The 27,294-nt window shown below is 37.2% G+C and overlaps 1 protein-coding gene across 2 annotated transcripts in view; it reads left to right on the plus strand.

Annotated features, from left to right (window-relative positions):
- The window catches only part of ARHGAP20 (Rho GTPase activating protein 20), a 149,042-nt gene that overhangs the window by 57,525 nt on the left and 64,223 nt on the right, over window positions 1-27,294 (plus strand). The window contains exon 3 of one of the 2 annotated variants that reach the window (XM_082343447.1): window positions 20,839-21,003. In XM_082343447.1, the coding sequence (XP_082199573.1) occupies window positions 20,839-21,003 (165 nt within the window). The remainder of the gene's footprint in view (window positions 1-20,838; window positions 21,004-27,294) is intronic. The other variant, XM_082343448.1, reaches the window with a different exon arrangement.

Genomic DNA, 27,294 nt, shown 5'->3' on the forward strand with positions numbered 1-27,294 from the left:
AACATTATGCTAAGTGAAAGAAACCAGACATGAAAGGCCACATATTATATGGTATAAAATATTCAGAATAGGCAAATCCATAGAAACAGGAAGAGGTTACTAGTTGCCAGAGACTGGATGGAGTGGGGAGTGTGGAATGACTGTTTAATAGGTACAGCTTTTCCTTTGGGATGATGAAAATATTCAGGAACTAGGTCGTCGTGATAGTTGTACAACATTGTGAATATACTAAATGCCACTGAATTATACATTTTAAAATGGTTAAAATGATAAATTTTATTTTATGTGTATTTTACCATAATTTTAAAAAATAACTTAAAATTAAGCTTTTTTATTTAATTTTAAAAAAGAGTAACACTAGGACAAGAATCACCAACTTAAATGCTTTCAGGTCCCTGGGAGGTGCAGGAAACAGTAAAGAATTAGCAAGAGAAGGAATGTGGTGAACTGAACAATCAAAATCACGTTTTTGAAACCTCTGTGTGGGCCAAATAAAACATGACTGTGGGTTATGGTTTTCAACCTCTGTTACAGATTGAACAGAGCAACAATGACAGGTGATGTCAAGCAGATAGCTGACAGTAGAACTAGACTCATGATTCCATAAAGGTTAGGAAGAGGATAAATCTAAATTGTTTATCTCATAAGTTCACCATTTAGCGCGATGCCAAACCAACACATATAGAGGCTCACCAGGCATTTGTTGGATGAAAAATAAATTAAAAATAAGTAAGTAAATAAAGGCTGGGCAGTACATCTGTATTCCTTTTCTTAGTCAATTCTATCTCCATCTACCCGCCCCCACAGCTAATCAATTTGCAAATTTTAACAATCTTTATTTTTAATATCTCTTGAATATGTTTTTTCCTATATTTTCTATCCTTTTCTCACTGCCAACTCAGGTCCATGACACTTCTTGACTTAGATTACTGCAATAAATTCCTAAAGATCTCCCTTCCTCTAAGCTTGCCTTCCTCTAGTCTCTTCAACATATTGCAAAACACAGTGTCCTGCTTAAAATCTTTTAGTGCTTTCAGATAAAGGCTAAATGTGCTAGGAGAGACATCTCTAATATGGCCCCTTCCTCGTCTGCTGCTGCTCTTCTTCAGGCCTTCGTCACTCCAGCATTTCTGAACTCCCACAGTTCCTGAAGCACACCATGCATATTATGTTTGGCATGCTCTTCTTTCTGTAGAGAATGCCCTTCAGCCTTCATTGTTCTGTCCATCCTTTAAGACTTCAATTCTTCCAAGAAACTTTCCTAACCAATTTAGTCTCAAATAGGACCTCCTATTTATGTTCCTCCCTGTGCCCTCAATATGCTACATTTTTTTATTGCACTTACCTCACTGGTTTATCAGTGTTTACTGTCTGATTCCCCTATCACATTGCTAGCTCCTTGAGGCTAGGGACCACATCTATCTCCAGTGCCTGGTGCATGGCAACCACCTAGCAAAGGCAACCCTTATCACTACTACGAATAACTAATTTATTATATGGTGATCATATACTCAATATATGTTAAATGAGGATATTTAAGAGGTACGAGGTAGGATGTAAGTGCCAGATATATGAGATACCAATCAAGGATTCAATTGAGAGAAAATTTTCATGGAAGAGATGGTATTTTGAATGAGCAGTGACCAAGTGCTAGGCTTTGAGGTTATCAAGATCCTATCTAGTACTTGTGACAATAATCACTAATTGATTACCACTTATAAACATAGACATTTCCAAGAATCATTCTGAATTTTAGTTTATTTTCTTTTGTAATTTAAGATCAAGCAACACTACCTCTAAAACTGTACATAAAAGTTGACTCACTTTTACAATGAGCCTTAGTAATAAATATTTTTAAGGCTATTTTATTTTATTTTTCTATGCAGCAGGTTCTTATTAGTTATCTGTCTACACATATTAGTGTATATATGTCAATCCCAATCTCCCAATTCCTCCAACCACCCCACCACCACCCCCTACTTTCCCCCTTCATGTCCATATGTTTGTTCTCTACATCTGTGTCTCTATTTCTGCCTTGCAAACTGGTTCATCTATACCATTTTTCTGGATTCCACATATATGCGTTAATATATGATATTTGATGTTCTCTTTCTGACTTACTTCACTCTGTATGACACTCTATAGGTCCATCCACGTCTCTACAAATGACCCAATTTTGTTCCCTTTTATGCCTGAGTAATATTCCACTGTATATATGTACCACATCTTCCTTATACATTAGTCTGTTGATGGGCATTTAGGTTGCTTCCGTGACCTGGCTATTGTAAATAGTGCTGAAGTGAACATTGGGGTGCATGTGTCTTTTTGAATTATGGTTTTCTCTGGTTATATGCCCAGTAGTAGGATTGCTGGGTCATATGGTAGTTCTATTTTTAGTTTTTTAAGGAACCTCCATACTGTTCTCCATATTGTCTGTATCAATTTACATTCCCACGGACAGTGCAAGAGGGTTCTCTTTTCTCCACACCCTCTCCAGCATTTGTTGTTTATAGATTTTCTGATGATGCGTATTCTAACTGGTGTGAGGTGATACCTCATTGTAGTTTTGATTTGCATTTCTCTAATGATTAGTGATGTTGAGAAACTTTTCATGTGCCTCTTGGCCATCTGTATGTCTTTGGAGAAATGTCTATTTAGGTCTTCTGCCCATTTTTTTGGTTGGGTTGGTTTTTTTTTTTATATTGAGCTACATGAGCTGTTTATATATTTTGGAGATTAATCCTTTGTCTGTTGATTCATTTGCAAATATTTTCTCCCATTCTGAGGGTTGTCTTTTCATCTTGTTTATAGTTTCCTCTGCTGTACAAAAGCTTTTAAGTTTAATTAGGCCCCATTTGTGTATTTCTGTTTGAATTTCCATTACTCTAGGAGGTGGGTCAAAAAAGATCTTGCTGTGATTTATGTCAAAGAGTGTTTTTCCTATGTTTTTCTCTAAGAGTTTTATAGTGTTTGGCCTTAATTTAAGTCATTAATCCATTTTGAGTTTATTTTTCTGTATGGTGTTAGGGAATGTTCTAATTTCATTCTTTTACACGTAGCTGTCCAGTTTTCCCAGCACCACTGATTGAAGAGACTGTCTTTTCTCCATTGTATATCCTTGCCTCCTTCGTCATAGATTAGTTGGCCACAGGTGCATGGGTTTATCTCTAGGCTTTCTATCCTGTTCCATTGATCTATATTTCTGTTTTTATGCCAGTACCATATTGTCTTGATTACTGTAGCTTTGTAGTATAGTCTAAAGTCAGGGTGTCTGATTCCTCCAGCTCCATTTTTTTCCCTCAAGATTGTTTTGGCTCTTCAGGGTCTTTTGTGTCTCCATACAAATTTAAGATTTTTTCTTCTAGTTCTGTAAAAAATGCCATTGGTAATTTGATAGGGATTGCATTGAATCTGTAAATTGCTTTTGGTAGTATAGTCATTTTCACAATATTGATTCTTCCAGTCTAAGAGCATGGTATATCTCTCCATCTGTTTGTGTCATCTTTGATTTCTTTCATCAGTGTCTTATAGTTTTCTAAGTACAGGTCTTTTGCCTCCTTAGGTAGGTTTTTTCCTAGGTATTTTATTCTTTTTGTTGCAGTGGTGAAGGGGACTGTTTCCTTAATTTCTGTTTCTGATCTTTCGTTGCTAGTGTATAAGAATGCAAGAGATTTCTGTGTATTAATTTTGAATCCTGCAAGTTTACCAAATTCATTGATTAGCTCTAGTAGTTTTCTGGTGTCATCTTTAGGATTCTATATGTATAGTATCATGTCATCTGCAAACAATGAGAGTTTTACTTCTTCTTTTCCAATTTGTATTCCTTTTATTTCTTTCTCTTCCTTGATTGCCGTGGCTAGGACTTCCAAAGCCATGTTGAATTAGAGTGGTGAGAGAGGACATCCTTGTCTTGTTCCTGATCTTAGAGGAAATGCTTTCAGTTTTTCACCATTGAGAAAGATGTTTGCTGTGGGTTTGTCGTATATGGGCTTTATTATTTGAGTTAGGTTCCCTCTATGCCCACTTTCTGGAGAGCTTTTATCATAAATGGGTGTTGAATTTTGTCAAAAGCTTTTTCTGCATCTATTGAGATGATTATATGGTTTTTATTCTTCAATTTGTTAATATGGTTTATCACATTGTTTGATTTGCATATATTGAAGAATCCTTGCATCCCTGGGATAAATCCCACTTGATCATGGTGTATGATCCTTTTAATGTGTTGCTGGATTCTGTTTGCTAATATTTTGTTGAGGATTTTCGCATATACATTCATCAGTGATATTGGTCTGTAATTTTCTTTTTTGTGTGATATCTTTGTCTGGTTTTGGTATCAGGGTGATGGTGGCCTCATAGAATGAGTTTGGGAGTGTTCCTTCCTCTGCAATTTTTGGGAAGAGTTTGAGAAGGATGGGTGTTAGCTCTTCTCTAAATGTTTGATAGAATTCACCTGTGAAGCCATCTGATCCTGGACTTTTGTTTGTTGGAAGATTTTTCATCATGGTTTCAATTTCATTACTTGTGATTGGTCTGTTCATATTTTCTATTTCTTCCTGGTTTAGTCTTGGAAGCTTATACCTTTCTAAGAACTTGTCCATTTCTTCCAGGTTGTCCATTTTATTGGCATAGAGTTGCATGTGGTAGTGTCTTAGGATGCTTTGTATTTCTGCAGTGTCCATTGCAGTGTCTCGTTTTTCATTTCGAATTTTCTTGATTTGAGTCCTCTCCCTCTTTTTCTTGGTGAGTGGCTAAAGGTTTATCAATTTTGTTTATCTTTTCAAAGAACCAGCTTTTAGTTTTATTGATTGTTGCTATTGTTTTCTTTTTTCTATTTCATTTATTTCTGCTCTGTTTATGATTTCTTTCCTTCTATTAACCTTGGATTTTGTTTGTTCTTCTTTCTCTAGTTCCTTTAGATGTAAAGTTAGATTGTTTATTTGAGCTTTTTCTTGTTTCTTGAGGTAGGATTGTATTGCTATACACTTCCCTCTTAGAACTGCTTTTGCTGCATCCCATAAGTTTTGGTTCATCATGTTTTTCTTGTCATTTGTCTCTACGTATTTTTTTATTTTCTCTTTGATTTCTTCAGTGATCTCTTGGTTATTTAGTAACGTGTTGTTTAGCCTCCATGGTTTGTGTTTTTTCCCTGTAATTTATTTCTAATCTCAGCGTGGTCGGAAAAGATGCTTGATATGATTTCAGTTTTCTTAAATTTACTGAGGCTTTATTTGTGACCCAAGATGTGATCTATCCTGGAGAATGCTCCATGTGCACTTGAGAAGAAAGTGTAATCTGCTGTTTTCGGTTGGAATGTCCTATAAATATCAATTAAATCTATCTGGTCTATTGTGTCATTTAAAGCTTGTGTTTCCTTATTAATTTTCTGTCTGGATGATCTGTCCATTGGTGTAAGTGAGGTGTCAAAGTCCCCCACTATTATTGTGTTACTGTCGATTTCCTTTTTTATAGCTGTTAGCAGTTGCCTTATGTATTCAGGTGCTCCTTTGTTGGGTGCCTATATATTTATAATTGTTATATCTTCTTCTTGGATCGATTCCTTGATCATTATGTAAGTTTCCTTCCTTGTCTCTTGTAACATTCTTTATTTTAAAGTCTATTTTATCTGATATGAGTATTGCTATTCCAGCTTTCTTTTGATTTCCATTTTCATGGAATATCTTTTTCCATCCCCTCACCTTCAGTCTGTATGTGTCCCTAGGTCTGAAGTGGGTCTCTTGTAGACAGCATATATATGGGTCATGTTTTTGTATCCATTCAGCGAGCCTGTTTCTTTTGGTTGGAGCATTTGGTCCATTTGCATTTAAGGTAATTATCGATATGTATGTTCCTATTACCATTTTCTTAATTGTTTTGGGTTTCTTTTTGTAGGTCCTTTTCTTCTCTTGTGTTTCTCACTTAGAAAAGTTCCTTTAACATTTGTTGTAGAGCTGGTTTGGTGGTGCTGAATTCTCTTAGCTTTTACTCATCTGTAAAGCTTTTGATAACTCCGTCGAATCTGAATGAGATCCTTGCTGGGTAGAGTAATCTTGGTTGTAGGTTCTTCCCTTTCATCACTTTAAATATATCGTGCCACTCTGTTTTGGCTTGTAGAGTTTCTGCTGAGAAATCAGCTGTTAACCTTATGGGAGTTCCCTTGTATGTTATTTGTCATTTTTCCCTTGTTGCTGTTAGTAATTTTTCTTTGTCTTTAATTTTTGTCAACTTGATTACTATGTGTCTCGGCCTGTTTCTCCTTGGGTTTATCCTGCCTGGGACTCTCTGCACTTCCTGAGCTTCGGTGGCTATTTCTTTTCTCATGTTAGGGAAGTTTTTGACTATAATCTCTTCAAATATTTTCTCAGGTCCTTTCTCTCTCTCTTCTCCTTCTGGGACCCCTATAATGCAAATGTTGGTGCGTTTAATGTTGTCCCAGTGGTCTCATAGGCTGTCTTCATTTCTTTTCATTCTTTTTTTCTTTATTCCGTTCGGCGGCAGTGAATTCCTCCATTCTGTCTTCCAGGTCACTTATCCGTTCTTCTGCCTCAGTTTTTCTGCTATTGATTACTTCTAGTGTATTTTTCATTTCAGTTATTGTATTGTTCATCTCTGTTTGTTTGCTCTTTAATTATTCTAGGTGTTTGTTCTTTTAATTGTTCTAGGTCTTCCTTAAACATTTCTCACATCTTCTCAATCTTTGCCTCCATTCTTTTTCCGAGGTCCTGGATCATCTTCACTATCAGTATTCTGAATCCTTTTTCTGGAAGGTTGCCTATCTCCACTTCATTTAATTGTTTTTCTGGCGTTTTGTTCCTTCATATGGTACATAGCCCTCTGCCTTTTCATTTTGCCTCTTTTTCTGTGAATGTTGTTTTCGTTCCACAGGCTGCAGGATTGTAGTTATTTTTGCTTCTGCTGTCTGCCCTCTCGTGGATGAGGCTATCTAAGAGGCTTGTGCATGCTTTCTGATGGGAGGGACTGGTGGTGGGTAGAGCTGGGTGTTGCTCTGGTAGGCAGAGCTCAGTAAAACTTAAGTCTGCTTGTCTGCTGTTGGGTGGGGCTGAGTTCCCTCCCTGTTGGTTGTTTGGCCTGAGGTGACACAGCACTGGAGGCTACAGGCTCTTTGGTGTGGCTAATGGTGGACTCTAGGAGGGCTCATGCCAAGGAGTACTTCCCAGAACTTCTGCTGCTACTGTCTTTGTCCCCGCGGTGAGCCACAGCCACCCCCGCCTCTGCAGGAAACCCTCCAACACTAGCAGGTAGGTCTGGTTCAGTCTCCTGTGGCGTCACTGCTCCTTCCTCCGGGTCCTGATGCGCACACTACTTTGTGTACCCTCTGAGAGTAGAGTCTCTGGTTCCCCCAGTCCTGTCAAAGTCCTGCAATCAAATCCCACTAGCCTTCAATGTCTGATTCTCTGGGAATTCCTCCTCCCATTGCCAGACCCCCAGGTTGGGAAGCCTGACGTGAGGCTCAGAACCTTCACTCCAGTGGGTGGATTTCTGTGGTATAATTGTTCTCCAGTTTATGAGTCACCCACCCAGCAGTTATTGGATTTGATTTTATTGTGATTGCGCCCCTCCTACTGTCTCATTGCAGCTTCTCCTTTGTCTTTGGATCTGGGTATCTTTTTTGGTGAGTTCCAGTGTCTTCCTGTTGATGATTGTTCAGCAGTTAGTTGTGATTCTGGTGGTCTCACAAGAGGGAGTGAGCACACGTCCTTCTACTCCGCCATCTTGAACCAATCTCCTTAGTAATAAATATTAAGAGATATTACTGTGGCCCAGTTTCATGTAAGCTATTATCTAGTTTTAGTGAAAAATGATTAAGGTCCTAAAACTCCTTTTTGCCTTTCTGAAGTGGCTTCACAAACCTATTTGAAAGTGGAATGTTAATACATAAGATGCAGGCAGCAGGTTAATTCTTAGACTCTGATTGTATTTGTTAGATCATTTTAGAGCTTTGTTAATTATAACTTGTAAAACCTAATCAAGCTATATTAAGAGGCTAAATAGAAGGTTATCATCTTGCCCTCCTTCCCATTTCCATACTCAAAGAGACTAAAATAAACACATCTACATTGCACTCGGGATAAAAAATAAACAGTTCAGAGTCACATAATTGAGAAATACATTTTTAAGTAGGAAACACTGATTAAGATTGCAGTTTTAAAAAAACAAAGGTTGTTTGTGTTTTTGTTTCCTTCTACAAAAGATTTTTTTCTTTTTAAATTATGTGAGTACTGAGATGTTTATTTTTACTGTAGAGTGCTGTCAGAATGTTGGGGTTTTTTTTTAACCAATGCTTAGCTTGCTAAAATCACGAGGCGTCTCTTGCCATACTTATATGTAGACCTTTAAAATGAAAGACTGTAGACATGTACATTGATAAATCTACACTGAAAAAGCAAGATTTTTAACTTCATTGTGAGTTACCCCCACACCATCATCAAATCTACTTATTTGAAAGTATTATTGTGAGATGGAAAATGAATTATTATGTACTAAAATCCTTTGGAATTGCTTGAAAACACAAACCATTTTTGAAATAACCTAATTAACCTTTAGTCGATGCTAACCCCAAGCCAAAAAAAAAAAAAAATTCTTTTTAACTCCCTAATTACTTCAGATTAGTCTTTATTTATAAGCATTTAAATGTTTTAGAAGTAATATTATTTCAACTAGGGTCAGCAAACTATGGCCCAGAGAGGCTGCCTGTTTTTATAAATAAAGTTTTTTTGGATCATAGCCACACCTGTTCCTTTAGGTATTATCTATGGCTAATTTTGCCATACAATGGCTAGTTGAATATTTGACAACAGAGATCACCATATGGATGGCCTACAAAGCCTAAACTATTTACTATCAGACCCTCTGAGTAATAGTTTGAGGATCCCTGGTTTAAACGATACTACTATCTAATGGTTTATCATTGTAATCAGAAAGCAGTTATTCATTGAATACGTAAAGCCAAAATGCAAAAAATGATTTTCCCCTTGCAAAATCTTCCTGCCAGGCAATTAAGAAACTAGAGCTATGTAAAATGCTGTTAGCCATTTCTTCATTCATTCATTGCTTGCTAGCCTTGTCCTTGCTCCGTTTTCACAAGAGTAAGTTAAATTTTATTCTTGTTTTCTATAAATTTGAAAATCACTACATAATACAAGATGCTATTATGCCTCCTCCTATTCCCCCACCCCAGAAGATTTTGAAATAGGAAGGATTTTTCTCTGTGATGGTGGATCTGGGTCTTTCTCTCTGTTTAATTCCAATCTATAATATTAAACATAGTAACTCCATTTCCCTTTTATTTCTGAGGACTTCAGTTGATTTATTTGCCTTGTTATTCACTTCTGCATCTCTGCAAATTATACATAGTATGTGCTTAATTAGTAATTAGTGAGCATAACAGAATTCACTTATTTGGAATGGTACCTATAGCGCAAAAAACACAGGAAATGATGGAACAAATCTTAAAAGTTCACTTTACCTTTAGAAATAAATGCTATTTATACTTAGTTTAAAAACACAGTTGTAGAATTTTAGAATGTTAGAACCAGTGTTAGAGAGTCGGAAGAGAACAGTAGTTTTCAAACTTCAGCGTGCATTAGAATAATCTGAGTAGCTTGTTAAAATACAAAATGCTCAGGCAACCCTCCAGAATTTCTGATTCAGTAAGTCTGAGGTGGCCCTGAGAATCTGCATTTTTAAGAAGTTCCTAGTTGTTGCTGATGCTACTTGTGGGGAAACCACACTTTAAGAACAACTGTAATAGAGGAAGGGATGGCTGATTACTCAGATATTACCTCAGAGAGTTATCACGATAGTGTGTGGTTCTCAGCCCTTTAGTATACCCAAGAGAGATCAGACACTGATACCCATACTATTCAAATCCAAGAAACATAGATAAGCCAGAATCTCCATTTATTGCAGCTGCCATGTGAACCAGATACTTGGGATGACAGAGCATGGTCTCTTATACCCTATACTTTGATGGAGACCCTGACAAATTCTTGTTCTTTGAGCTCCTTTAAAAATTAGACTAATACAAGAAATATCTCTTAGTTCTTGTCATTATTGTTATTACTGTTGCTTGGATTTTACACTGGCTTGTTTCCCTGAGGCCACTTTCATGTATGCTTATCCTTGCCTTTATAAACTATACTTTAGGATAGGGTTGTTTTCACAGAGTTTCCCTCTCATCAGTAATCTTATTGTTTTCTTTTTAATTTTCTATTGACGCATAGTTGTTGTATAATATTATGTAAGTTACAGGTGTACAATATAGTGATTCATAATTTTTAAAGGTTATTATCCACTTACAGTTATTATAAAATATTGGCTATATTCCTTTGTTTTACAGTATATCCTTATATCATATTTTATACATAATATCATGTACCTCTTAATTCCCTACCCCTGTGTTGCCATTCTCACCTTCCCTCTCCCCACTGGTAACCACTAGTTTGTTCTTTGTATCTGTGAGTATGCTTCTTTTTAATTATATTCACTAGTTTGCTGTATTTTTTAGATTCCGCATATAAGTGATATCATACAGTATTTGTCTTTCTCTGTCTGATTTATTTCAATTTACATAATACCCTTCAAGTCATTCGATGTTGATGCAGATGGCAAAATTTCATTCTTTTTTATGGCTGAATAGTATTCCATTGTATATATATATATACCACATCTTCTTTATCCATTCATCTGTTGATGGACACTTAGGTTGCTTTCATATCTTGGCTATTGTAAATAATGCTGCTGTGAACATTGGGGTGCATGTATCTTTCGAATTAGTGTTTTTCATTTTTTTTGGATATATAACCAGGAGTAGAATTCCTTGGTCAAATGGTAGTTCTATTTTTAGCTTTTTGAGAAACCTGCATAATGTTTTCTACAGTGACCGCACCAATTTACATTCCTACCAATGGTATATGAGGATTTCCTTTTCTCCACATCCTCGCCAACATTTGTTACTTGTGTTCTTATTGATGATAGCCATTCTGACAGGTGTGAGGTGATACCTCATTGTGGTTTTGATTTGCATTTACCTGATGATTAGCGATGTTGAGCATCTTTTCATGTGCCTTTTGGCCATTTGTGTGTCCTCTTTGGAGAAATGTCTGTTTAGGTCTTCTGACCATTTTTTAATCAGGTTATTTGTTTTTTTGATGTATGAGCTGTTTATATATATTGGATATTAAGCCCCTTATCAGTCATATCATTTACAAATATTCTCTCCCATTCAGTAAGCTGTCTTTTTGTTTTGTCAGTGGTGTCCTTTGCTGTGCAAAAGATTTTAAGTTTAATTAGGTCCCATTTGCTTATGTTTGCTTCTATTTTGTTTGCTTTAGGAGATGGATCCAAAAAATTATTGCTACAATTTATGTCAAAGAGAGTTCTGCTTATGTTTTCTTCTAGTAGTTTTATGGTTTCCAATCTTACATTTAGGTTTTTAATCCATTTTAAATTTATTTTGTATATCAGTGTTAGAGAATGTTCTAGTTTCATTCTTCTACATGTAGCTGTCCAGTTTTCCCAGCACAACTTATTGAAGAGACTGTCTTTTCTCCATTGTATATTCTTGCTTCCTTTGTAATGGATTAATTGACCAAATACATTATTATTGACCAATACATTATTAATTAATAATTAATTAATCTGGTCTCTCCAGTTCCATTCACCTATGTGTATCTTTTTATACCAGTATCATACTGTTTTGATTACTGTGGCTTTGTAGGATAATCTGAAGTCAGGGATCATGATTCCTCCAGCTCTCTTCTTTTTTCTTAAGATTGTTTTGGCTGTACAAGGCCTTTTGTGTTTCCATACAAATTTTTAAATTATTTGTTCTAGTTCTGTGAAAAATGTCCTTGGTGTTTTGATAGGGATTGCATTGAATCTATAGATTGCCTTGGGAAGCATGGTCATTTTAACAATATTGATTCTTTCAATCTAAGAACATGATATATCTTTCCATCTGTGTCATCTTTAATTTCTTTCATCAAGGTCTTACAGTTTTCAGAGTACAGGTCTTTTGCCTCCTGAGATAGGTTTATTCCTAGTATTTTATTCTTTTTGCTGTGATGGTAAATGGGATTGTTTCCTTAATTCCTTTTTCTGATTTTTCATTGTTAGTGTATAGGAATGCCAGAGATTTCTGTGCATTAATTTTGTATCCTGCAACCTTACCAAATTCATTGATTAGTTCTAGTAGTTTTCTGGTGGCATCTTTAGGATTTTCTATGTATAGTTTCATGTCATCTGCAAACAATGAGAGTTTTTACTTCTTCCTTTCCAATTTGGATTCCTTTTATTTCTTTTTCTTCTCTGATTTCTGTGGCCAGGACTTCCAATACTGTGTTGAATAAAAGTGGCAAGAGTGGGCATCCCTGACTCGTTCCTGATCTTAGAGGAAATGCTTTCAGATTTTCACCATCCAGTATGGGGTTAGCTGTGGGTTTGTCTTATGTGGACTTTATTATGTTGAGGTTTATTCCCTCTATGCCCACTTTCTGGGGAGTTTTTGTCATAAATGGATGCTGAATTTTGTCAAAAGCTTTTTGTCAAAAGCATCTATTGAGATGATCATATGGTTTTTATTCTTCAGTTTGTTAATATGATATATCACATGGATTGATTTACAGATAATGAAAATTACTTGCATCCCTGGGATAAATCCCATTTGTTCCTGGTGTATGATACTTTTAATGTGTTGTTGGATTTATTTTGCTAATATTTTGTTGAGGGTTTTTGCATCTGTATTCATCAGTGATAGTGGTCTGTAATTTTCCTTTTTTGTGTGACATCTTCGTCTGGTTTTGGTATCAAGGTGATGCTGACCTCATAGAATGAGCCCAGGAATATTCCTTCTCCTGCAATTTTTTGGAATAGTTTGAGAACAATAGGTGTCAACTTTTCTCTAAATGTTTGGTAGAATTCACCTGTGAAGCCATATGGTACTGGACTTTTGTTTGTTGGGAGTTTTTAAGTTATTGATTTAATTTAATTACTGGTAGCTGGTCTGTTCACATTTTCTGTTTCTTCTTAGTTCAGTCTTGGGAGATTTACCTTTCTAAGAATTTGTCCGTTTCTTCTAGGTTGTGCATTTTTGGTATATAGTTGTTTGTAGTAGTCTTTTGTGATCCTTTGAATTTTTGTGGTGTCAGTTGTAACTTCTCCTTTTTCATTTCTGATTTTAGTGATTTGGGCCCTCTCCCTTTTTTTCTTGAGTGTCTGACTAAATGTTTATCAATTTTGTTTATGTTTTCCAAGAACCAGCTTTTAGCTTCATTGAACTTTTCTATTGTTTTTTTTTAATCTCTATTTTATTTATTTCTGCTCTGATCTTTATAATTTCTTTCCTTCTACTAACTTTGGGCTTTGTTTGTTCTTGCTCTAGTTCCTTTAGGTGTAACGTTAGATGGTTTATTTGAGATTTTTCTTGTTTCCTGAGGTAAACTTGTATTGCTATAAAATTCCCTCTTATAACTGCTTTTGCTGAGTACCATCGGTTTTTGGATCATTGTGCTTTTGTTTTCATTTGTCTCTAGGTATTTTTTGATTTCCTCTTTGATTTCTTCAGTGATCCATTGGTTGGTTAGTAGTGTATTGTTTAGCCTCCACATGTGTATGATTTTTGCATTTTTTTTCTTGTAATTGGTTTCAGTCTCATAGCATTGTGACCAGAAAAGATGCTTGATCTGATTTCAATTTTCTTAAATTTACCAAGTCTTGTTTTGTAGCCTAGCATGTGATTTATCCTGGAGAACATTCTGTGTGCACTTGAAAAGAACATGTATTCTGCTGCTTTCAGATAGAATGTTTTACATGCATCAATTAAGTTCTTCTGCTCTAATGTGTCATTTAAGGCTAGTGTTTCCTTATTGATTTTCTTTCTGGATGATTTGTCCATTGATATAAGTGGTGTGTCAAAGTCCCCTATTATTATTGTGTTACTGTCGATTTCTCCCTTTATGCCCATTAACATTTGCTTTATGTACTTAGGTGCTCCAATGTTGGGTGCATATATATTTACAATTGTTTTATCTTCTTAGATTGATCCCTTCATCATTATGTAGTATTCTTCTTTAACAGTCTTTACTGTATAGTCTCTTTTGTCTGATATAAGGTAGCAATACTTACATTACTTTCTTTTGATTTCCATTTGCATGGAATATCTTTTTTCATACCCTTACTTTCAGTCTGTGTGTGTCTTCAGATCTGAAGCAAGTCTCTTGTAGGCAGCACATATTTAGGTCTGGTTTTTGTGTCCATTCAGTTACTCTGTGTTTTGATTGTAGAATTTAGTCCATGTACATTTAAGGTAATTATTGATATGTATGTTCTTATTGCCATTTTGTTACTTGTTTTGGGGTTGTTATTGTAGGTCTTTTTTCTTCTTTCTTCTTTTATTCTCTTCTCTTGTGATTTTTTGACTATCTTTAGTGTTATGTTTGGATTCCTTTTTCTTTTTTTGTGTATATCTATTATAGATTGTTGGTTTATTGTTACCATGAGGCTTTTATGTAGCCGTGTGTGTGTGTGTGTATACGCAATTATTTAAAGTCGCTGATCTCTTAAGTTTGAAAGCAGTTTAACAACCCTGCATTTTTACCTGCCCCCCGTGTTTACTGTTTGTGACATCATATTTTACATCCTTTTGTGTATCTCTTAACTACTTGCTGTATATATAGATGATTTTACTACTTTTGTCCTTTAACCTTCCTACTAGCTTTATATGTGGTTGGCCTACTACCTTTACTGTATATTTGCCATTACCAATGAGATTTTTCCTTTCGTAATTTTCATATTTCTAGTTGTGGCCTTTTCTGTTTAGAGAAATCACTTTAACATTTTTTATAAAGTTGGTTTTGTGGTGCTGAACTCTTACCTCTTGCTTCTCTGTAAAACTTTTGATCTCTCCTCCAAATCTGAAGGAAAGCTTTGCTGGGTAGAGATTTCGTGGTTGTAGATTTTTCTCTTTCATCATTGAAAATATATCATGTCACTTCCTTCTGGCCTGCAGATTTTCTGCTGAAAAGTCAGCTGATTGCCTTCTGAGAGTTCCTTTGTAGGTAAGTTTTTGCTTTTCCCTTGCTTCTTTTCATAAGTATTCTATCTTTATTTTTAGCCATTTTAATTACAGTGTGTTTTGGGGTTGTCCTCTTTGGGTTGATTCTGTATGAGACTGTTTCTTTTCTCAACTTAGGGAAGTTTTCAGTTTTCACGTCTTCAAATATGTTCTTTGCCCCTTTCACTCTCTCTTGTCCTTCTGGCATCCCTGTATTGGGAATATTGGGAATATTGGTGCACTAGATGTTGTCCTAGAGCTCTCAAACTGTCCTTATTCCTTTTCATTCTTTTTGCTGTTCAGCATCAGTGATTTCCACTACCCTGGCTACTAGCTTGCTGATTCATTCTTCTGTATCATTTAGTCTACTGTTGATTCCTTCTAGCATATTTTTCATTTCAGTTATTGTATTCTTCATCTCTGTTTGTGTGTTCTTTAAATTTTCTAACTCTTTGTTAAAAACTTCTGACTTCTCACTCTGTGCATCCATTCTATTCCCAAGTTCTTTGATCACCTTTACAGTCACTACCCTAAACTTCTTTTCATGTCGATTTCCTATCTTCACTTCACTTAATTCTTTTCCTGCGGTTTTTATCTTGTTCCTTTGTCTGGAACATTTTCCTCTGTCACCTCATTTTGCCTAAGTTGCTCTATTTTTATATATCTGGTAGATTGGTTATGATTACTAACCTTGGAGAAGTTGCCTTTTGTAGGGTATGTCCTATGTGTTCCAGTAGCACACTCCCCTCTCATCACCCAATCTATATGCTCTAGAAGTTTCCCCTATGAGGGCTGCATGTATCCTTCTGTTGTGGCAGGCTGACTATGTAGATGGTCTGGAGGCTTGGATGGCCCAGGGTCTTGCCTTGTGCAGAGGCTGCCAGCCACTGGTTGTTAGGACTGGGTCACAAAGTGGCTGACTGTAGAACCCCAGGGGGCCCCGGGGCTTATGCTGTCTCACTGGTTTGCAGAGTCAGGGTCCAGAAGACTCCAGGGCTATTGCCTACCCACTGGTAGGTGAAGCCAGGTCCTGGGGTTCATGCTGGACTATTGCCAGGCAGAGCTGGGTCCTGGAATCTGGTTGCAGAGCCCAGGGATCCCAGAGTTGGTGTCAGGTCACTGGTTGTGGGAGGGTTTCCTGATACAGTTGGGTATGGGGTCCAGGGTGTCTCAGAGCTTGTGTCAGCCTGCTAGTGGGCAGGGCTGAGGCCCAGCTGGTTTCACAGCAAAGTCTGGCCTGCTGTGAGCAGGCCAGGTACCATAGGCTGCAGGATAGTTGTTTACTTGTGTCTGCCCCCTGGTGGGTAAGACTGGTCTAGAGGCTAGTGCAGGCTTCCTATAGGGCAGTGGGGGACCCAGGGGCTTCCAGAGATGGTGCCTGCCCAATGGTGAATGGAGCTGTGTCCAGGGCCTTCTGGTGGTCAGGGCCATGTCTAGAGGCATGTCTAGAGGTGGCTGTGGACTCAGGAGGTCTTCAGGCAGCCTGTCTGCTGATGGGTGGAACTTTGTCCCCACCCAGTTAGTTGCTTGGCCTGAGGCATCCCAGCACTGACACCTACAGGCTGTTGGGGCTATGTCTTGGCGCTAATGAGCGAGAGGGAGCATCCCACAATGTCACCTGCAAGCACCAGCTTCCACGTAGTAGAAGAAGCTTCCAAGAATGGTTGCCACCAGTGTCTATTTCCCCAGGGTGAGCCACAGCCACCCACCCCCTGCCTGTCTGGGGGACTCTCCAAGACCAGCAGATAGGTCTGTCCCAGGCTTCTATCAAATTACTGCTTTTGCCCTGGGTCCTGGTACATGTGAGATTTTGGGTGCACCCTTTAAGAGTGAAGTCTCTATTTCCCCCCAGTCCTGTGGGGCTCCTGAAATTAAGCCCTGCTCCCTTCAGAGTTGAATGCTCTGGGGGCTTGTCTTCCTGGTACAAGACCCCTGGGCTGGGGAACCTGATGTGGGGCTCAGAGCTCTCACTTCAGTGGGATGACCTCTGCAATGTAATTATTCTTCCGTTTGTGGGTCACCCACCCTAGGGTATGGGACTTGACTATATCACAAGTCCACCCCTCCTACCTATCTCGTTGTGGTTCCTTCTTTATGTCCTTAGTTGTAGAAGATCTTTTCTGATAGGTTCTGGTCTTTTTCAGCAATGGTTGTTCTGCATATAGTTGTGATTTTGGTTTGTTTGTGAGAGGAGGTGAGCTCAAGGTCTTTCTCTTCTGCTGTCTTGGCCCAACCTCTCTCATCAGTAATCTTAATTCCACCTTTTGAGTACATGTTAATATAGTTAGTCACGTATACAAATTATAAAAGGAATTTAAAGACCTTCTACTCCAACTGCCTTACTTTACAGTGAGGAAACTGAGGCAGCCAAAATAACTCACCATGTCACACTACTTAGGAAAAAGTCTTAGATTAGCCCACACCCTCCCCTACCCCCATCAAGTCCTAAACTGCTGAGCTCAACTGCCATGGGTGGAGGAGGAATCTGAGTCAGTATGAATGAAGTTCTTTTCCTTTTGAAAGGCTACATGGAATTTTTTAAAGTAAGTGTTTTGAACATACTTAACTTGTAAGTCCCCTTCACTTAATAGCAGTGTGTTTTAACTGCTATGAACATCAGCTTCCAAATCTGTAAAATGAGGGATGATACCTACCTTCAGGGCTTAGGTATTGTTTCTCTCTTCTTCCTCCCTTTCCTCTTAAAGTCACCTTCTAGTGTTAAGCTGTTGAAAAATAACCAGATTTACTGCTTTAATTCTTCACTATTCTTTTCACTCCTCACCTCAAACCCTAGACCATTTGAGTTCTGCCCTCACCATTTTCCTGGAACTGCTTTGTTGAAGGTCTTAATGAACAACTGATGACTTTTTTCCCAGACATCTTCTCAGTCTTCAACTTGTTATCCCCTTCACCAGTTTCAGTACTACAGACCACCACTGCTTTTTATTATTCTTTTTCTACTGCTTTATTCACTTACTCTCCATCTTGTTCACAGATTCTCCTCCTTTCTTCACCCCTTCAGATTACATTTTTTTCAGGGATGTGTTTCTGCCTTTTTTCTTATTCTTTGCCCCTTTGGGCAGTTCTAGTCATTCCCATAGTATTTTTATGCAACTGTCTTTGTATGATAACAAATATGACATCTCTTTTAAGTGCTGGCTGCCTGCCTTATCTCCCCATGGCACCTAGTCCCCTGGTAATTTCACACTCAGTACATTTGAAGCTGCACTCATCTCTTCTTCCCCAGCCACAATGTGTTTTCTCTCCTGTGTTCTTCATCTTCGTTAATCTCAAAAATGTGTATGTGAATATAGGAGACTTAGATTATCCAAAGCAATTTTAAAAAAGAAAAAGTTCTAGATTTATACTACCTAATTTCATGATTTACTGTAAAGATAGAATAATAAGGCAATGTGGTTCTGGCATAGATTAATTCTTAAAAAGATCAGTGAAACAGAATAGACAGCCTAGAAATAGACCCATGGTCTACAGTCATGTGATTTTCAACAAAGGTACCAAAGCAATCCACTGAGGAAAGGAAATCCTTTTGTGCATATGGTGCTGGAACAATATGGTATTCGTATAGAAAAACAAAGTGTAGCTTAACACCTACCTTATGCCATAAACCAAAATTAATTTTAGATAGATCATAGACTTAGATGTAAAAACTAAAATCATACAGAGTTTAGTGGAAAACATAGGAGAGTATCTTCATGACTTAGGGGTAGGCAAAGATTTCTTAGAAAGGACACAGAAAACAAATACCATTTTAAAAATGATAAATTAGACTTCATCAAAATTAAAAACTTTTTAAGTTTTAAGAAAATGTACAGGCAAATCACAGACTGGGAGAAAATATTTGCAAAACATTTGACAGAGGATATATATATGTGTATATATATGTATATGTATATAGGTGTGTATGTGTATATGTGTATATGTGTTTATATATATGTATATCAGGAGATAGATAGATAGATAGATCCAGGATATATAAAAAAATTCCTACAACTCAATAATAAAAAGATACATAACACAATCTTTTTAAGTAGGCAAAATATTTGGAGACAATTCACAAATTAATATATACAAATAACCAATAAGAACATGTGTTCAACATTATTAGTCATCAGAGAAATGCAAATTAAAATCTTAATGAGACGCTACTATATATCCACTAGAATGGCCAAAATTTAAAAGATTGATAATGCAAATGTTGACACAGTTGTGAAGTAACTAGAATTATCCTGCACTATTGTTGAAAATATAAATTGGTACAACCACTTTGGAAAACTTACTGGTAGTTTTTTTCTAAAAATAAACATAACACCTACTCTGTGACCCAGCAGTTCCACTGTGAGATATTTCTCCAAGAAAAATGTAAACATAGGTCATAAAAAAGACCAATAGAAGTTTAATAGCAGTTTTATTCATAATAGCTAAAAACTAGAGAGAGCCCACGTGTCCATCAGTAGGAGTATAAATAAGCAAACTGATATATTTATACAGTGGAATACTGTTCATCAATATAAAGGAATGGATTACTAGTAAACGTAACAAAAACATGCTGAGTAAGAAATATCTTACACGAAAAGAGTACATACTAAGGTTTTGTTAATATGAAATTCTAGAATAGACAAAACTAATCTTCAGTGGGGAAAAAAATCATAATAATGGTTGCCTTGGGGTTGACGGAGTAGGGATTGACTGTTGTAAGGAATTTGAGGGACTTGGGGGCTGATCAATGAAAAAACTATGACCCTTGGACAGGTTTGCATAAGAAAGGAAGTCCCTTACAGCATGAGACAATCTAGAGGTTTATGGCCAAAGGACCACCATCCAAAAAAGGAGGAGGGCAAGGGAATTCCTGAGGTGAAGGAGGTTGGAGTGGGTGGCTCTGGAGATTACATGTCTAAATGATGTTGCTCAGTAGCACGGTGGGGAGTCTGGGTCAGAGAGCTCCAAAGGTAGTAGTGACTTGGGTCTTATAACCACAAGGCTCTGTCTTATCAATGGCTAGCAGGTGTGGGTGTAGTTTTGTGGAGTATACAAAGCAGGCAAGCTATAAAATGGTTAAAAATCTGCTTGTTTTGGGTTATTTTTTAAATAATTGGGTGTATAAAAATGTTAGTTTAGTTCCAGCAGACTTTGGAGCTAATGGATCTCAGCCTGCAACAAAGAGATAAACAACTTGAGCCAATACATAGAGGCCGTCTTCATCTAATTAATATAACAACTGAAAAGGGATAAGAGGAAATTTTTTGGAGTGATAATAATGTTCTATATCTTGATAAGGGTTTAAATTACACAAGTGAATACATTTGTCAAAACTCAGAAAATACACACCTAAGAATTGTGCATTTCATTGTACATGATATGCATGCTGAAGTATTTAGGGGGAAAATGTACTGCTGTATGCAGTTTTTACTGAAAAGTCAAAAATAGAATGGGTTAATTGAGAGAGAGTTAGATAGGTATCTGATAAAGCAAGTACAGTAGAATTTTAATGGTAGAATCTAGTTTGGGATATACATATGTTTATTATAAAACTTTTCATTTTGCTTTTTGTTTAAAAAATTTTATAATAAAATATTAAGGGCTACCATGTGGAGACAGACTGAGGGACCTGTTAGAAAACTATGCCATTGCATTAAAAAAATTATAGAGCTTTATATTTCTTGACCAAATTTAACCTATAATTTTTTGTAGAAACTCAATCCTATATTTGATCATTTGACTAAAGATCTGTGGTGTTTGATCTGTTACAGGGAAAGTCCTTCTGCTAACGTGGACACATGTGCATTTCTGTCATCATTTTTGTGCTCCAATAGGACTCTGTTAATTGATGGCCGGGTAGAACTGAAAAGAGGTCTGCAGAGGCAGGAGCGACATCTTTTCCTGTTCAATGATCTGTTTATCGTGGCCAAAATCAAGTAGGTATACTGGACACTCTCTCCTGGTTATCATAAAATTGCATTTCCACCAACAAAGGTAACCTTTCTATTCAATGTTCACTGTAAGAATATCTGGCCTCTGTTACCATACTAATATCTGAAGTGAGTTTTATGTTTGTTTTGTTTTGATTTGGTTTTGAAAAGATGTTGCAATTATTTATTCATTCAACAAGTATTCATTTAAGTCCCACTCTGTGCCATGCTCTGAATAAATAAAGGGGATACGGTGAAGAATGTGATGGGTACAGTCCCTGCTTTTTGATGCTTTCATTCTAATGTGTGTAGGGAGAAATGACAAATTGTTCCTAATGCTGTGAAGAAAATACGGTGAAGTGAAATATGGGATATATGTTAGGTAGGTATAGTTGGGGGGAAAAAAATCAATGAAGAATGAAAAACAACTAGCCATTCAGATATTAGGAAGATGGGTATTCTAGGCAGAGGGAACAGCAGGTACAAGGGTGGTAGGGAAAGTTTGGCCCTTTGGAGGAGTTAAAAGAAGGCCAGCATAATAAGCAGGAAGAGAGTAATATAAATTGAGACTGGAGAAATAGACAAGGATCAAGTTATCAGGACCTTTATGGGCTGCATTAATTATCTATTAATTATCTATTGCTGTATAACAGATTACCCCAAAACATAACAGTTTATGATTACAAACGTCTTATACATTTTCTCTGAGTCAGGAATCTGGGAATGGCTTAGCTAGTGGTTCTGGCTCAGGGGCCCTCATGAGGTTGCAGTCAAGCTGTTGAACCAGGGTTATAGTCATCTCAGAGCTTAACTGGAGAGAATCTTGAAACTTCCCAGATCACTTATGTGGATCCTGGCAGGCCTCAGTTCCACAATGGCTGCTTTCCAGGGTTCTTCTCCATGTAAGTTTCTCCACAGGGCTGCTTGTAACATGGTATTGTTTCCTTCAAAGTGAAAGATCCAAGAGAGTGAGGAAGAGAGTGTTAAAGGGAGAGAACACCTAAAATAGAAGCTGCAGTCTTTTATAACCTAATTTTGAAAGTAGCATACCATCATTTCTGATGTAGGCTATTGGCCACACAGATCAACCTTGGTACAATTGGAAGGGAACTACAGAAGAGTGTGAGTATTAGGAAGTTGGGATCATTGGGAGCCATCTTGGAGGATGGGTACCACAAAGGCTATGATAGGAGTTTGGATTTTATTCCAAATGGTTTTAATTAGGGGAGTAGAATAATGTACATATTTTTAAAATATTGTTCTGGCTATGATAGGTAATGGATTAGAGGACAGAAAAGAGTAGAAGCAAGGAGACTGGACAGGAGGTTATTGTAGTAGTCCTGATGAGATATAATGAAGACTTTATCTGGGGAAATGGCAGTTAAAGGAAGGACGCAGACTATTTGGAATACACTTTAGAGGTAACCAAAAGAATTCACTTTTCGCTCAACACTAAATGCCAGTGCAGTTATCATCCAACCTAGAACACGATAGTTACAACTTGCTCCATCCCCCATTCTCACTGTTTATGAAACATCATAAAAGAGTAGTTTAACAAATCCAATCTCATCAAAGAGATTTTTTGTCACTAGAGAATAGTAAACTTTTTTCTGCTATCCATACCCTCACACCTAAGTTATGCCATGTCACAAATAAGATGTGGGTAGGGGAGGAGATCAAGATTGTGGAGTAAGAGGGTGCTGAGCTCACCTCCCCCCACAAACACATCAAAAGTACATCTACATGAAAATAAATTCTCACTGAAAACAAACTGGAGACTGGCAGAAAGACTCTTTGGCAACCAAGGCTGTAAAGAAAGATCCACAGGGAGTCAGGAAGGAAGGGAGGAGAAGCAATCAGGTCAAGACTCACATCCCTAGGAAGGGACAGAGAAGAGGAGGGAGATATCATGGGCTTGCAGATCCTCCCTGGGGAGGGAGGGGTTTGAACCACATATTGGGCACCCCAGCCAGCACTAGGAAGACAAGTCCCCTTAGTTGGTTTGAAAACCACTGACTGACAGGAGGGCTGTAAGAAACCGAGACTCCACCCATGAAGAAATGGACACACTCTTGCTTACTCCCAAAACAAGGCAGAGGAAGCAGATTAAAACTGCCCAGGGCTTTGACAATAGTGAACACCGCAGCCTCGCCTCTAACTCTGGCGCAATTACCAACTAAGATGAAGGCTAATGTTGCCGAGGCAAGTGAGCACTTGCAGGGGATGGAGCCAGCTCAGACCCAGCACTGCAGTTAAATGCGGCAAAGATGTTTATTGCTGGCATTCACAGAGGGCAGCAGATCAGGAGCTGTCTGAAGCTCTGACTGACATGCTGGAGCCGTCCCAGTGTGCGCCCTAGCTGCACCAGGTGCCTGCTCCAAATCCCTCTTGCTGCATCGCTACTCCCCTCTGGGGTGAAGGTACCATGGCTGGGAGAGGGGAGAGTGCATACTTAGAGGAACAGAACCAGCTCATATCTGACCCTCAGGGCTTCTGCTCCAACAGTATGGACCTGACCCTGCCACAAATAGGGTGGTGATAGCTACTGAACATAAGAGAAGCTCTAGTTTACACCTGGCTCTGGCTCTAGGCCTCTGTCTCCAGCCCTACCTCTCACCAAGGTGATAGCTGCCAACACACCCTGGAGGAAGATATGACCCACGCTCAATTCAGATCCAGCTCTCCCACCAAAGCCACTGAGAACACACATACTTGAATAGGAATACTCCCACACAAGGACACTGCTTCAAGACTGGGATAGGTAAGTATTCACCTAATTTCATAGAGACAGAGAAAGTTAAACGAAATGAGAAGAAAGAGGAATTTGTTTCAAACAAAAGAACAAGAACAAAACCCTGAAAAAACAACAAATGAAACAGATAAATAACTTATCAGATAAAGAGTTCAAAGTAATAGTAATAAAAAAGCTAATTGAACTTGGGAAAAGAATAGATGAACACAGTGAGAATTTTGACAAGGAACTAGAAAATATAAAAAGTACCTGTCAGAGCTTAAGAATACAATAACTGAAATGAAAAACACTCTAGAAGAAATTAACAGACTAGATGATACAAAAGAATGCATAAGTGATCTAGAAGATAGAATAATGAAAATCACTAATCAAAAAGAAACTGTAGGACCACATCAAGCATACTAACATTTGTATTATACTGGTTCCAGAGGAGAAGAGAGAGAGAAACGGGCCAAAAAGGTATTTGTGGAAATTATGGCTGAAAATTTCCCAAACCTGAAGAAGGAAACAGATAACTACGTGCAGGAACCATAGAGAGTCCCAAACAAGATGAAACCAAAGAGACCCACACCAAGACATACCACATTAAAATGGCAAAAGTTAAAGATAGACTTCTAAAGGCAGCAAGGGAAAAACAAAGTGTCACGTAAGGCAATCAGCTGATTTTTCTACAGAAACTTTGCAGGCCAGAACAGAATGGCATGATATATTAAAAGTGCTGAGAGGGAAAAACCTACAACCTAGGTTACTCTACCCAGCAAGGTTTTCATTCAGAATTGAAGGACAGATAAAGAGCTTCTCAGACAAGCAAGAACTAAAAGAGCTCATCAGTACTAACTTGACCCTAAAACATGTTAAAGGGTCTTCTCTTAATAGAAAAGAAAAGGCTACAACAAGAAGTAACAAATTACAGAAAAGGAAACATACAACTAATAAAGGAAAATATACAGTAAAGGCTGTGGATCAATGACTTAAATAAGACATTATGAAGTCTAAAGGACAAAAATTGTAAAAATCAACTATAACTAAAATAAACAGTTAAGGGATAAATATGAACTTGTGAAATAGGACATCAAAAACACAAAATATGGGGGAAAGAAGAAAAAATGTAGATTTTTTTAGAATGTGTTTGAACTTAAATGACTATCAGTTTAAAACAAGTAGATATACGTCAACATATATGAACCCCATGGTAATCACAAATAAAAAAACCTACAATAGATACACGAAAACTAAAAAGAAAGGAACACAAACATTCCACTAAAGAAAATCATCAAACCACAAGAAAAAAGGAAACAGAAGAAAAAAAGGAACAGAGAGGAAAACAAAAACACCAGAAAACCAGTAACAAAGTGACAATAAGAGTACCTATCAATAATCACTTTAAATGTCATTGGAAAAAAATACGTCAAAAAACATTGATTGTATTAAAAAGTCCAAGATCCATCTATATACTGCCTACAGGAGACTTACTTCACAGCTAAAGACACATACAGCCTGAAAGTGAGGGGATGGAAAAAGATATTTCATGCAAATGGAAAAGACAAGAAAGCTGGAGTAGCAATACTCATATCAGATAAAGTAGGCTTTAGAACAAAGGCTATAACAAAAGACAAAGATGGGCATTAGGTAGGGATAAAGGGATCAATACAAGAAGAGGTATTATACTCATTGACATACATGCACCCAGTACAGGAGCATCTAAATATATCAAGCAAATGTTAAAAGAGAGAAAATGTTAAAAGGGAGAAACTGACAATAATACAATAATAGTAGGGGATGTGAGCACCCCACTTACATCAATGAACAGATCATCCAGACAGAAAATCATTAAGGCAACAGTGTTCTTAAATGGCATAATAGACCAGGTGGACTTAATAGATAGCTACAGCACGCTCCAACCAAACCCAGCAGAATACACATTCTTTTCAAGTGTACATGGAACATTCTCCAGGATGGATCACATACTAGGCCAGAAAACAACGTGTCATCAAATTTAACAGGGTAGAAATTATATCAAGCATCTTCCAATCACAACTGTATGAAACTGGAAATCAATTACAAAAAGAAAAATGGGAAAGTCACAAACATGTGGAGACTAAACAACATGCTACAAGAAAACCAATGGGTCAATGAAAAAATCAAGGAAGAAATCAGAAAATACCTTGAGACAGAAGAAAGTGGAAACAGAACACTTCAGAGTTTATGATATGCAGCTAGAGTGGTTCTGAGAGGGAAGTTTATAGCAATACAGGCCTTCCTCAGGAAACAAGGAAAATCTCAGATAAACAACCTAACCTACCATCTAAAGGAGTTAGATAAAGAAGAACAACGAAAGCCCAAAGTCTTTCTTTCTTTGGCTAAGGTATTTTATTTGCTCCATTTTATGCTGAATGTTGACAATGTTTGCCTAAAATTGTTTTGAGTTTATTGTCGTTCTTTTCCATACTGAATTAGAGCAAGTATTAAACCTGGATGTGACCTTAGGGACCACTTTTGATATTCATTAGAAAGCTGAATTAAAAGTTATTTTTCCTATAGAATTAGGGCTTTACATTTTTTAAAAACAATGTTTATGAGCATCGGAGTATTTAGAAAGAAGCTGATATTATCTCTGTTAATAGCCATAGAGCACCTATTTGGAATTTACTAAAAGGAAATGAAAGTAGTTATTTCATACCCTCTTAAGCCATCACTATTCTCATATTTTATTTCCTAAACAAATAGGGAAGTAATGATGAATTCTGTGTAGGTCAAAAAGATGAGGAGAAAAAAAGTTCTGATTATTAATTCATTACCAGTAGAATTACCATCAGATACTTGTGGAATATACCATATTCTCTACCCCAAAACGTATTTAATAGACCATCTCCATCTTAGAATGAAGGGAAATCTTTCTAGAGTCCTGTGTATTTCAACGGTTCACTGGAATTCATACTTTTAAATTTCCATTGGAATAGTCTAATACTGTTAGAAATTGAGAGTGAAAAATCTGAAGATACACACTGACCCTAATACTATCCATCTTAATATAAAGCTTTATTGGAATACTTGTTTTAAATATTTTTAAACTAGTACCTCTAGCTTTATGGACATAAATGTTCATGAGATTTCTCCCCTACTTCCATAGTAAACAGTCCCATCAGAAAGCCTTGTAGGTAAGGAGATTTGAAAAAGTAAGTCTTAAGATAGTAAAGCTGAAGGAAACTTCATGGATACAAAGTCACCTCCAGGTGCTTTGTAAGAATGGCTATATCCAGGGCTTTTTATAGATACCTAATGGTTATGAGCATAAACAAGCTCAAGAGTCAACCCTGCTCAGGTTCGGATTCTAGCTCTGCTAGTTAAGCTGTTTGACTTTTGGCAAATTACTTAACCTCCCTGTGACAACATTTCCTCACCTCTAAAATGTTTGAGGATTAAACTTAACAATTTGTGTAAAGTGTTAACAGTGACTGGCAAATGGTAAGTTCTCAATAAATATTGGCCATTAGAATGGAAGTATTGTTTACACTTTTGGACAGTTCCTTGTTTTTTGTATAATG

Source organism: Balaenoptera borealis, assembly GCF_965194805.1.
Source record: "Balaenoptera borealis genome assembly, chromosome: 11".
NCBI classification, from domain to species: domain Eukaryota; kingdom Metazoa; phylum Chordata; class Mammalia; order Artiodactyla; family Balaenopteridae; genus Balaenoptera; species Balaenoptera borealis.